This window comes from Xiphophorus couchianus, chromosome 23, assembly GCF_001444195.1.
Source record: "Xiphophorus couchianus chromosome 23, X_couchianus-1.0, whole genome shotgun sequence".
NCBI classification, from domain to species: Eukaryota; Metazoa; Chordata; class Actinopteri; order Cyprinodontiformes; family Poeciliidae; genus Xiphophorus; species Xiphophorus couchianus.
In genome coordinates, this window is record NC_040250.1 from 15,300,298 (window position 1) to 15,312,581 (window position 12,284).

The following is a 12,284-nucleotide window of genomic DNA, read 5'->3' on the forward strand; positions in this document are numbered from 1 at the left end:
CCACAGTACAATGGACTCTTTCGATTATCTGATTTTTCTTCAGATAAACACTAAAAACATTTGTAAATTCCATTTTTACCTTTGGTCATCCACTTGTTTCACTAATAATGCTAGAACCCAAACATTTCTGTAATTTATATACAGTACAGACCAAAAGTTTGGACACACCTTCTAATTCAATGGGTTTTCTTTATTTTCATGACTATTTATAAGGCAATAAATCCCACTTATTAACCTGACAGGGCACACCTATGAAATGAAAACCATTTCAGGTGACGACCTCTTGAAGCTCATCAAGAAAATGCAGTGTGTGTGCAAAGCAGTAATCACAGCAAAAGGTTGCTACTTTGAAGAAACTAGAATATAAGGGCTATTTTCAGTTGTTTTACACTTTTTTGTTTAGTGCATATTTCCACATGTGTTATTCATAGTTTTGATGCCTTCAGTCTGAATCTACAATGTCAATAGTCATGAAAATAAAGGAAACTCATTGACTTAAAAGGTGTGTCAAACTTTTATATATATATATATATATATATATATATATATATATATATATATATATATATATACACTGCTCAAAAAAATAAAGGGAACACTTAAACAGGTGTTTAACACTTAAAGTGTTCCCTTTATTTTTTTGAGCAGTGTATATATAGGAACAATTTTGTATAGGAAATGTGACTGACGGGTGATTCTGACACAGTGTGTGTCTGAACAGTTTTAAAACACTTTGTATTGCTTTATGCACAGAAATTAACTAGTGTGTGTATATGAGTATGCAAGTGTATGTTTTATACTTTAGCTGCAGTAGAAATAAAAAGGGAAATCTATTTTGTAGAGGGTTTACAATAAAAGTAGCTCAGATGATTCTAGGTCTATACAGCTTTTATTTCTATGGTCTTGCATTGACTTGGAAAAAAATATATTTTTTGTAAATACAACGGTGGTGCGGCTTGTTACTATTATAACATTTTCAGCTTGTTTTACTATAAATATTGGGGTGTATAGCATAGGAACATAAGGACGACCTGCTGTGCTTTTAGTCTGTTTCCTTGATGTGATTTCACATCTGATTTTAAAATAAAAACTGTTTGTAACAGGTTGTGTTCCCTGTGTCAGTAGGAGAAAAGTAATGATCCTAAATGTAAACAAAATGTATATGTTTATATTACACAGATGTAAGTTTTTGCCACTTTTCTTATTTCTGATGCATGGTTTGTTTTTTCTCTGTAGAAGAAAATAGTTTTGCTTTATTATTTTTCGTTTTGCTGTCACCTTGCCTTTCAGTAAAGAGGTATTTCTAAGAGCATTTTTGCCAAACAGCTTTCTCTGTAAACCAAAGCCATTTTCCACAAACGAACAGTTTGACAATAACGCAGCCACTGACCTCATGAGAACAGACTGAATTCCTTTTGTTATTTCAGCAGTAAGTATAAGTTGCATGTGGTCTTTTTGGCTGTGATCTACGAGCAAAAACATTGGCTTAAACCGTATTTAAGGACTTTACAGCAGTCCCTGTGTACCGTTAAAGAGTTTTTGATTTACGGAATTCATTTAGGTTATCCAACATTATTAGGTAAATAAATGTACAAATAAAACATAACGTAAATGTGTCATTTTTTGGTAAGGTGATTCAGATTAAGGAAAGAAACATAAAATTAATAATCAAAGTTTATTTGATTTTGGCATTATGGTCAAAATAAGAACAAAAAAATTAAAGAAATACACAACGGCTGTTTAGTCCATCCACACAGTTGTTGTTGTTTTAAGCTTAACCTGTAACATTTCTTTCCATTTTTACCCAGCATCTCTGCTTACTCAACACACACATGCACACATTATACAGCCATCTGTTTATCTCATTTAGCATACCTTTAATAATACAATAACCTGTAAAACACACACTCTTACAAAACGTCACACATTCAAACAGGCAGACACACACAGTGGGCTTCTGTCTATCTGAGGCTGTTGCTGCTGGGCTGCGATCCAGTGAGGCCGGGGTGGTCTGGGCTGTGGCGGTTCTGGATCAGGGCAGAGACAAACACCGGTTTAATTTTATATAGTCACGCTTTCTGACATTGTTCACACACAGATAAAAGTTTCAAACTGGCTTAACAATTCTAATGCAAGTTAAGAAATAACCACAACATTAAGATTTCAAAAACCTTTTGGATTTGTTGTCTTAATGCAAAGTTAATCTCTAAGAAAGTCCAAAATTGCCTTAATTATACAAATTAATTGTATAATTAATAGTTTCTTATAAACAAGTCATAATTAAAATGACAAATCCCAAGGTGCTTTATTAAATATCTTGACTTTTTTTTTTACAAAAAAGTATGAGCAATTATTTCAGTATTTATTAGTTTCATGGTCATGGAAACAATTATCTCATTTAAAAAAAAAACATGTTTATTATGCTAATTTTACTGTAACAAATAACTTCGTCATAAACAAAAAAATTAACTATTTATTTGTTACATTGAATAAATAATGTACATTTTGCTCTCCATGCATCTCATATGCACATGGCCGTAATACCTAAAAAAGGAACTAAAGAAATTTGTAGTAATCAAAAGACATTAAATACCAAGTCAGCGTTGCACAGCAACACTCAGGATGTTGACCAAATATGGTGATGTAATTGTAGTTTGTCACACAAACAAAGAAGGAACTAGGAGCAAATCAAGAGCTGGAAAATTGACAGCAACCTTTAAAGTCAACAATGATAAAAGTAACACCTGTTGCTCACAAAGTAGTTATAAATCCATTTTCTTCTCCAGTTTGATTATTTTTAATAATTACTAACCGCTTACATGAGCCAACACCAAAATCTATTTTAAAACTTACTTAAATGATATATTTATATTTTTCAGATTCACTAGAGAGATGGTCGATTTCTTTCTGTAGATAGTGTCTGAAAAAAACATCATCCTCTTGTCTTACAGAATTAGACAAGACAATCATATCCAACTCAAAATGTAATCATTTTTGATCCGAGTCATAAAGAAAATAAATTATTACTTTGATGTTAAACATTTATTCTCACCTTCTTCTTTTTCTTGTCTTTCTTCTTTTTCTTTCGATCCGGGTCATCGTCCCTCTTTTTCTTCTTTTTCTTAGGATCAGAGTCTGAGGGAGTTTCTGAAAACGGTAGAGAAGCAGGTAAGTAAGTGGCTTGCAGACATGCTGAACTCATTTGCATTTAAAGGTAATAATTTGTCCTACCTTGTGGTAATGGGTCCTGTGGTCGGTGGTGCTTGTGTTTATGCTTGCTCTTCTTCTTTGGAGGCTGTATGTGCATCAGTCTGTACTGTTCTGGGAGCTGGAAATATGTGCATGCATTAGTATTTAATATCTATGATGTGTTTAAGACGTTAGCAGCAGACCAGAATATGAAATAAAGTACCGGTCCTGTGTGTAGTCTGAATCCTGTGAGCGAAGCACCAGTCAGCGGGCTGAAGGAGTTCCCACACACTGGAGGCTTATCGATCAGAGAGCGTAACGAGCTGCCGTCCTGAGTGCCCGGACAGTCGATCATACCTGCCACGCAGGAGATGGAGAGAAAAGTTTAAAGAAAGCAAACTGACAAATATGTGCAAGGGACACATATGACATATGAGTATTTCAATAAGATCTTACAGCATCAGATTCCTACACCTGAATTAGGTGATCATGGCTGAAATGCTAAAGATCACTGAAAGTAATGGGAACACTGGTGGCAGAATTGAAATTAAGCAGTAGGGAGAATGAATGTGCCTTTTTTACAACTGTTACCCTCATTGTAATATTCAACAATAATGTCACGAACTTTCTTAATACTATGCAGTCCTTGCTCAAATTGTGCTTCTATGCAATACGTATTAACATTATAACACTGCGTACTTGTACTTTTTGAGGTAAAAAAGATTACTATTTACATTTAAATGATCAAACAAAGACCAAGAGTTAAATTTAAAAGATTCCTAGCATCTATAGTAGAGTCTGCAATTAAGTCTTCCTGCTTTGAAAAAAGGTCACTTCCCATGATAAGAACAGTACATAGGAAATGACAGACGAAAGCTTTTGTTTTTTATAAATTAACAGGCTGCTTACCTGGTAACTCTGGCAGAAAGTTGCTCAGCTTCTCCTTCACCTTCTTCCCACAGAACTTGTTGTAGGCATGTTCCAGGTTGTAGTGTGTGATAAGGTTGGTGTTGCCCGTCAATTCGTTTCCAACTAAAAACACAAAATTATATTGAAAAAGTTTTGCTAAAAAGTGAACAAAATGTACAGTAAAGTTGTAACAAACATCTAGTAACGTGTAGGTGACTGTTGATGCTACAACACGAATGCTCCCTCTGGTTATACAACATTTGGTTTTAAAATGAAACATAAACCAATATACGGCCTTTAAGAACAAAAGTAAACAAACGTAAGCTTAAGGTATGTTTGTCGAGATGTAAAGAATACAACTATTCTGATAAAAAACAGAGAGGCTAATAACGACAATTAGCTTTCACTTGCTTCACTTGTGCCGTTAGCAACTGTTAGCAACGCTGTTTACAAACTGTTTGTCAGTGTGTAATTATCTCAGCCAAACCCGTTGAAAATACAAATATCACACATTGTGTCCAGCAGGCGTAATAACGCGAACGTACCAGGAAGCTCTCGCAGTAAATAGAAAGGTTCGTTCATGGCTCCGGACTTTCGCAGTGCAGGCCCTTCATCCACGAGCTGCGGTGGCATCTGCGCCGCCATGGAGACTTGGTTCTGCGGGATAGGTGGCGGCGGCTTCCCTGGTCCAAAACCTAAAGACGAAGACCCGGGAGGTCCCTGAGCTTCATTTTGCCCGAACAGAGTGGAAAACATTTCAGTCATATTTATCAAGATTAATACATTTAAAGCGTTTTGGGGGTGAGGGAAGCCGGTCTTGTCTAGCTTAAAGCTTGTCCATGTAGCGCTGTGTCAACGAGTATCCATGCGAGCGTCAACTGCTTTGCTTCTCTTCTTTGTGGCTTTATTTTCATGTCCCAATTTACCGTAATACTGGAAACAAACACGCACAATACCGTAGTACCACCATTTACATGTGAATGTCAAAAACAAACACAAAACACACAAATACTGACTTGTATAATTTAATTTATTTTCAAACTGGTTGGTAGAGTAAATAACATATGTGCATTTAAAAAGTTCCCAATGTTAAAACAAAATAACAATAGTCATTCATCAAATACATGAGCAGGGCAAAGGGAAGAAGCCAATCTTTCAAATTCAGTCACTGTGGCCTGTAAATGACAAAGATAAAGAAAAAATTAACAATCATGGTTAAAATCCTTACTTTTTAACCTAAGAGGAAAAACACTCCATGTACATTTGAGTGCTTTTTCTTTATTACTTTTCATAATTTACAAATAAAAAATATCATAAAACAGAATTTAACTCAAACATCAATGCTTATCTTTGATAGTGCTTCAAACTTCCCTTTTTTAACAAATTTCAGCTAACTTGTAAGAAAAAGAAATAAACGAAAATTTTAATCTAAAGAAACTGTGATATACAACTTTAATGAATTCTGAAAGATAAAAATTTATTTAAAAATAAAATGCTAAAAAAAAACTGTGGTTATTCGCTCATGGACAGAAAACTTAAAATAACAATGAACTCTCATCTCTATATCTTGTTAATATTTGAAGTCTCCTGCAGATTGCCTCTTATTTCTTACCTTCCACTCATCTACACCTGTAGAAATCCGATGCTCAGTTTGAGCAATGCCTTCTCTCCCTGCCCGAACCCTCTCTGCCAGTGCAGCGTTCTCTGCTTGAATCCTTTTCAGCTCCAGCTTCATGTAGGCCTCTTGCTTCATATAGTATGGCATCAAAAAGCTGCAGATGTCCTGCTCAGGAACTCCACTGGGCCGCCTTAGAGAAGTTGAAATAAATAGAGACCAAAAAGCTTCAACCTTAAATACTAATAAATATATATACACTTTTTTTTTGTCTGAGCTTGTCCTATTAGCTAACAATAACCCTGAGTTAAAACAAATAGGTTTAGGAAATGGGGCTGCACAGTGGCACAGTTGGCAGCACTGTTTGCAAGGTCTCCCTGTGTATGTGTGGGTTCTCCAGCTTTCTCCCACAGTCCAAAAACATGACTGTCAGGTTAACTGGTCTCTCTAAATTCTCTGTAGGTGTTTGTGCATGGTTGTTTGTCTGTCTTGACTGTCTGTCTGTCTGTCTTTGTGTTGCCTGGACAGGTGGCCTGTCCATCGTGTACTCCTCCCCTGGCCTGTTGACTCCTGGTCCTCATGACCCCACTGGGGATAACTGGGGATAATGGATGGTTGGATGGGTTTAAGAAATAAATTACCTGTATTTTCTAAGTTTTTTTTACTTTTTGAAGGGGTAAAATGAAAACCCAATTGTACAATGAACAGAAAAGAACAGAAAAATCTTATAATTTAATGTTGAAGTTGGATTTAATTTAATTCTAAACATTAGCACACTGACAAAATTGTTTTTTTTATAAGTGTATTTTTCTGTACTTCTACAATTTATTTGAATTGATGCACTTTTAATCCTTTTTACTAGTTTATGGTTTGTTTTTTTAAGCTTTTTCTATAGTATTTTAGTATTTCTTTAAATGTAGTTATTTTGAAGTTGGTTGTATGCATACAATATAAATAAAACAATTTCTTAGGAAAAAATGCTCAAGGTATTCATTTTACCTGAAAGCATTTTACTTTATTTGATATTTAAAATTAGTTGAATTTATTAGTGTTTGAAAATTCTCCTTGTAGTTTCTGTGTGTGTTTTTTTAAGATTACTATTTGACTTCTATGCATTTATTTACTTGTATATATATATATATATATATATATATATATATATATATATATATATATATATATATATATATTTGTCAGTGTGCACTTTTCATTTACTATTCATTTAGTTTTCAGAGAAAATAAATAGTTGTCAGATACAGGTATTAGTTTACTAAGTTGTTTATGAAGCAAATATTCTGCAAATTCACTTTTTGCTCTTTGTTGATAAGTTATGATAACTAAGCATAAAGCTTCAGGTAGTGAGTTTATAGTGAGAATCTCAGCATGTTTAGATGGATGCATGACCATCTCTTGTAACCTCTACACAACTGTAATATAAACAATGCTTTGGAAAGTGAATATTAATTATTAATGTGTACTGACCATGCAGGGTCTGGTTTGTCCTTGGCCTTGATTTCCAGCTTGTCCAGTTCATTAAATTTGGACTCAAACTGGCCTTCCTCCATTAGTTTCATGATGTCCTCCTTAAAGTGAAGAGATACATAACAAATACAATCAAGCAACTAATCACATAAAGACCTTAAATATATTTATACATTTAACTTCTTTTGCTGAAAATTTTCAGAAGTCATATCAGCAAGTGCAGATGAAAGATACAATGTATAATACATAATGGATACATGATACATTTTAATGGCTTTGAACAATGTCACGTGCTGTTGTGTGTATGAAATAATCAAAACGGTGCTTCTCACCTGTATGGATTTCTGTAGCATTTCTGTAAAATGCTTATGAATTTCCTCCATGCTCTTAATGTTCTTCTTGTACAGCGGGCAAAACGTGCTGGCAAAAGCCTTAAAACTGAAAAAGAGAAATGTAAGACTGTTTATGTTGTTTTGTTTACATCTGATTTGTAATTTTTAGTTGCATCTATGAGTATTATGTAAAAACACATGTTTGAGTAAATCACTCTGGACTAAAAATGGCCACAACAAAATAGTATGACGGGAGAAGAAAAGAGGGGATGACGTAAGGAAGGAAAGAACATAAGGACACGAGACCAAGTTTTGCAAGAAGAGAAGGATGGGAAGAAAAGAGTAAATAACAGAAGGAAAGAAATAAGCTAAAATACAGTGGAAAAAATTAATAACACTTGAGGAGGACAACATGGTAGTGAATGAGGATGTATTAATTTTTCTAACGACAATTAAAAGCTTGAAAACACTCAAGTTAAATTGTATATTCTTTTTACTCTTTCCAAGAATGCACTTACATTTTCATTTATCCCAATTTAGGAAAATTGTGTATCAAGTAAAATAAAAATAAACATGTTTTTTTTTTTTTTTTTAACGTGACAAAATGTAAACGAGTTCAGAAAACCTTCTAAAGCCTAGAGTAGTTCTTCGACGTGTTACCTGGCATGCTCTATGAACTTGTTCAGGCTCTTCTGAATCACTTTATCGAACAGCTTCAGCCGGTTGTACCGAGCAGCCGTCTCCTCCGCCGCTTTACTGCCAGGTTCGCCTACTGTGGCCGCCGCATCAGTCCGCTTTCCGGTGGAGTCGCTTTCTTTTTGCTTTTCATCTTCATTTTGTCCAGAACCACCCTGGCCCTCCATCTTCAACTAGCTTTGTTTACGTTTTTGGAAGTACCCGCCAAATCTACGGCAAGCCGCTGTGCCCACAAAGAAAGTTCAGAAAGAAGAACTGTGTCCCGTTTGACGCGCAGGCGCAGTGTGTAACGCAGACCGTTCAGCTGTCATTTCATTTCACCCCTGTGGTCTGTCCTGGTGGGCTGTCTCCTCTAACACTATGGGGTTAATCACAGGAGTGTTTGCCTTCTTGTATCATCTACCGCAGATTTACAAATGGCTGCTGAAACCTTACTACATCGTGTCGTTCCTTTTGACCGTCGCTTTCTTAGTGGTCAGGAAGGCTCCAGGACTGTGTGAACACCTGGCGACCGACCGGGAGGACGGCAACTCCTGTGACTTCGACTGGGTGAGCACGCTGGGGAGAGGGGGTTGGTGCTGCTGTTAAATACCGTGGAGATAACCTAGCATGTGTCGGATAATAGAAAAAAAAAACAGTCAATAAGATTGTTTGTAATTGATTTTTATTCATTTTACCAGAGAGAAGTGGAGATACTCATGTTTCTGAGTGCGATTGTGATGATGAAGAATAGAAGAGCCAGTAAGTACAAATCTTTTCATTCATCCACCTAAATGTTATGTATTTATGTCATTTTTATGCTATTCTAACATGTGGCTCTTTGGGAATCTCTGACCCGAGACCAGGCCACATACAGGAAGTAATTCCCTGAAACCTTGCCTTTATTGTGTAAACATTACAGGTGCAGAGTAGTCCCACCCTCATATGACCTTGCTCAGGACTCTGAAGGCTTTTCCTGCATGCTTTAGTCAATGATTCTTCTCTTTTGCAGTAACACTGGAGCAGCACATAGGCAACTTGTTCATGTTCAGCAAAGTGGCCAATGCGATCCTCTTCTTCAGGCTGGACATTCGGCTTGGTATTCTCTACCTTGCACTGTGTGTAGGTCAGTCACGTTTTAGAGTTTAGTCATTTATCACCTTCTCTATTAATAGGCCTGCATCATAATTAATAATCATGGAAAATGATGTTCCTCTATAGAACCTGTATTACTCATTCAGCAGATTTATCAAAACACATTTCTTCTGTATCAAAATATGCAAATTTCAATGCATCATCTTTCCCCCCAAACATGTCGAACCCATTTAAAGTAGGATACAAATATGCTACTATGTGTTGAAGCATTTCATGACCACTTCTGAGTGCAGTAGAGGATCTATGATGCCATATTTCAGGACTTTTTACACGTTTAACAGGGGTGGCACTAGTTGTATTAATATATTTAATTGTACCAATCTGCTTTTAAACATATATATTTTAAATCTGACCAATTCCAGGTTTCTTGCATTTGTCATCCCCAACAACTAATGCCAAAATGTCCTGTCCTTCCAGTTCTGTCACTTTAAGTATTTCACCTGAGTTTTATTTAGAACATCTGATTTACTCAGTCCACCTTTCAAACACTTCCCTTTATTTGGCAAAATAAAGCTGAATCACACACCCAAACAAGCAACAAAATACACATGTAGTGGAAGTTACATATTAACTGAGTTACTTTACTTTTGAATTAATTATTACTTATTTAGTATAAGTATTCACATAAAAATGTTTTCATGTTTCATTCTTTGTCTCCAGCATTTGTCATGACGTGCAGGCCTCCTCTCTACATGGGCCCAGAGTACATAAAGTACTTCAGTGACAAAACCATAGATGTGAGTTTTAGCATTTTTTTATGTAATAAGTCTTATTTCATGTACGCCGGCACCTCATTGCTGTTTTAATTCAAATTTAAAGAATCAAATGGTGAAGAATATCGAGTTCTGCAATTTCACACCCATCTTTATGAGGTGATAAAGTATTTATATGCAATGTAGTAAGAACATAATGCTGTTAAACTATGTAGAACTCCATAATAGACAAGTAGGTTTAAGAGTAAAGAGTGAATCAATAGTTGCTTGGTGTTTTTTTTCTTTTTTTACATATTTTTGTCGACAGGAGGAGCTGCAGAAGGACGGTCGCGTCACCTGGATTGTTGAGTTTTACGCCAACTGGTCGTCTGACTGCCAGTCCTTTGCTCCCATCTTTGCCAACCTTTCTCTTAAGTGAGAATTTAATTTTTATCTCCCTAGGAGTTTGTAACTTGAGCTGTAACTTTACAATGGAGGCATTTTCACTCACATAAATGCTTCATTTTATGTAAACCAAAAGACCTGGGTACTCCAAAATCTATATTTTACTATAATAGTTGTCTCTTAGAAAATGTGCTCTGTGTCCTTTAAATTATTTTGGAAACTATTACAGCCCGTTTGTTCACTTTTCAGATGATTGAACATCGCCTTATCTGTAAAATAACTCCTGTCATGTAGGCATGCACAAGCATTTTTCATCCCTAGATATGTGTTGATCATTTTTTTAACATATAAATGATTGAATGTCATGCTTTAGTTTCAGTTTTATTCTTTTTGGGTGTTTTTATTACAGATACAACTGCGCTGGACTCAGGTTTGGAAAGGTGGACATTGGTCGCTATGGAGAGGTTTCACAAAGGTGATTTTTCTACTTTTATCTTTTAATTGCCACCTTGATGCTACAATATTATTTATTCAAATATTTGTTCCACTTTATTCTTTTTAAAAATAGGTACAAGGTGAGCACATCTCCTCTGGCTAAGCAGCTGCCATCACTGCTGCTTTTTCAAGGAGGACGGGAAGCTATGAGACGTCCAATGGTGGACAACAAAGGGAGAGCTGTGTCTTGGACCTTTAATGAGGTTTGTGTGTTTTTTTTAAAAAAAGACAGTAAATGCACACTGCCTTTTTCTGACTGGCTAATACAAAACAAAGTTAACGAGAATACCTCTTTTCTTCGCCAGGAGAATATTATTCGAGAGTTCAACCTGAATGAGCTTTTCCAAAAGTCCAAGAAGCTGAACAAGAAGCAGAACGGTTTTCAGACAGAAGATGGCAGCGGAGAGCTTCAGCAGGAAACCAGCGAAGTGGAACAGTCAACAGAAAGCAAGAAAGACCAATGAAGAAATCCAGCAAGTAACAGGATCGGTTCAATTTTTTTTTCTGATGTTGCATTTTGGATAAACTTTTAAAAAAAAAAAAGAATGGAGTACTGAAAGCTGGTTCATCTGTCAGACTCAAACTCCAGGGAGAATCGAAGCCCAAAAAAACTGGAACATGAACAAAGTCTTACTGCTACATGTTTGAACCAAAACCAAGCAGAAGTTTAAGTTATTTAAGTAGACATTTTTAGGAATGTTTTGTTAATTTTTTAAATGACTGAGTTTAACTTCACAGCTGCATGTGAATGTCTGCTACCTGTATTTGTTACCCTGTTTACTCTACCAAAGTAAAAACATGTTCAAAAAACAAGACCCATCACATTTTTATTTAAACAGATTGACCTTTTATTCTGAGAAGACATCTTCTTAAAAATTCTTTATAAGGCCATTTTGGAAATGTATCTCATATACTCACTACAGATATTTGTGAAACTCACTCCATCCGTCACAACCCACAATATCAATATTTATTCTCACGAAGAAGTATACTTGCTACTCGCACATATCGTCCAGATTGCGAACCTTGGCCGACGCAGTGAGAAGTAACACAGGTTTGTGCCATTAACGACGTTGGTTTCTGTCACCCGCATGTGAGCATGGTGGAATTGACAGTCACACAAGAATGCACGCAAGTGAAGCAGTCAGCATGGCCAAGAACAGGAGAAAAATAAAAAATTTAAAAAATCACATGCACACTAAAGATGTAGCCTGGTTGGGTTGGAAACTCACAACACAGTTGTTTGGGTCAGTTCATACTCATGTGATTAAAGCGTTCATTTCCCTCCTAAACATGTGGCACATTCACACCGCTTCGACATTCTACTCCAAACAC

At 35.8% G+C, this 12,284-nt stretch overlaps 3 protein-coding genes across 4 annotated transcripts; 1 reads left to right on the plus strand and 2 right to left on the minus strand.

Moving 5' to 3' along the window:
* Positions 1–1,661: 1,661 nt before the first annotated feature.
* med19a (mediator complex subunit 19a) lies at positions 1,662–5,006 on the minus strand. Of its 2 annotated transcripts, XM_028009054.1 has the most exons (7): positions 4,882–5,006; positions 4,644–4,793; positions 4,099–4,221; positions 3,413–3,546; positions 3,232–3,328; positions 3,053–3,147; positions 1,662–2,027 (listed from the first exon to the last, which is right to left on the minus strand). In XM_028009054.1, the coding sequence occupies exons 2-7, from the start codon at positions 4,741–4,743 to the stop codon at positions 1,962–1,964; spliced, it is 615 nt and encodes a 204-aa protein (XP_027864855.1). In that variant the 5' UTR covers positions 4,744–4,793; positions 4,882–5,006; the 3' UTR covers positions 1,662–1,961. The 2 variants fall into 2 exon arrangements, with proteins under 2 accessions (XP_027864855.1, XP_027864854.1); XM_028009053.1 differs by having other exon boundaries at positions 4,644–5,003.
* A 103-nt stretch (positions 5,007–5,109) lies between these two features.
* pmf1 (polyamine modulated factor 1) lies at positions 5,110–8,421 on the minus strand. Its single transcript, XM_028009055.1, has 5 exons — positions 8,188–8,421; positions 7,528–7,633; positions 7,196–7,296; positions 5,711–5,906; positions 5,110–5,273 (listed from the first exon to the last, which is right to left on the minus strand). Exons 1-5 carry the CDS (start codon positions 8,388–8,390, stop codon positions 5,208–5,210), a joined length of 672 nt encoding a protein of 223 aa, XP_027864856.1. The 5' UTR covers positions 8,391–8,421; the 3' UTR covers positions 5,110–5,207.
* Positions 8,422–8,548: 127 nt separating this feature from the next.
* Positions 8,549–12,127, plus strand: tmx2a (thioredoxin-related transmembrane protein 2a). Its single transcript, XM_028009052.1, has 8 exons — positions 8,549–8,772; positions 8,904–8,964; positions 9,215–9,328; positions 10,018–10,094; positions 10,378–10,484; positions 10,864–10,929; positions 11,023–11,152; positions 11,255–12,127. The coding sequence occupies exons 1-8, from the start codon at positions 8,584–8,586 to the stop codon at positions 11,411–11,413; spliced, it is 903 nt and encodes a 300-aa protein (XP_027864853.1). The 5' UTR covers positions 8,549–8,583; the 3' UTR covers positions 11,414–12,127.
* Positions 12,128–12,284: the final 157 nt, after the last annotated feature.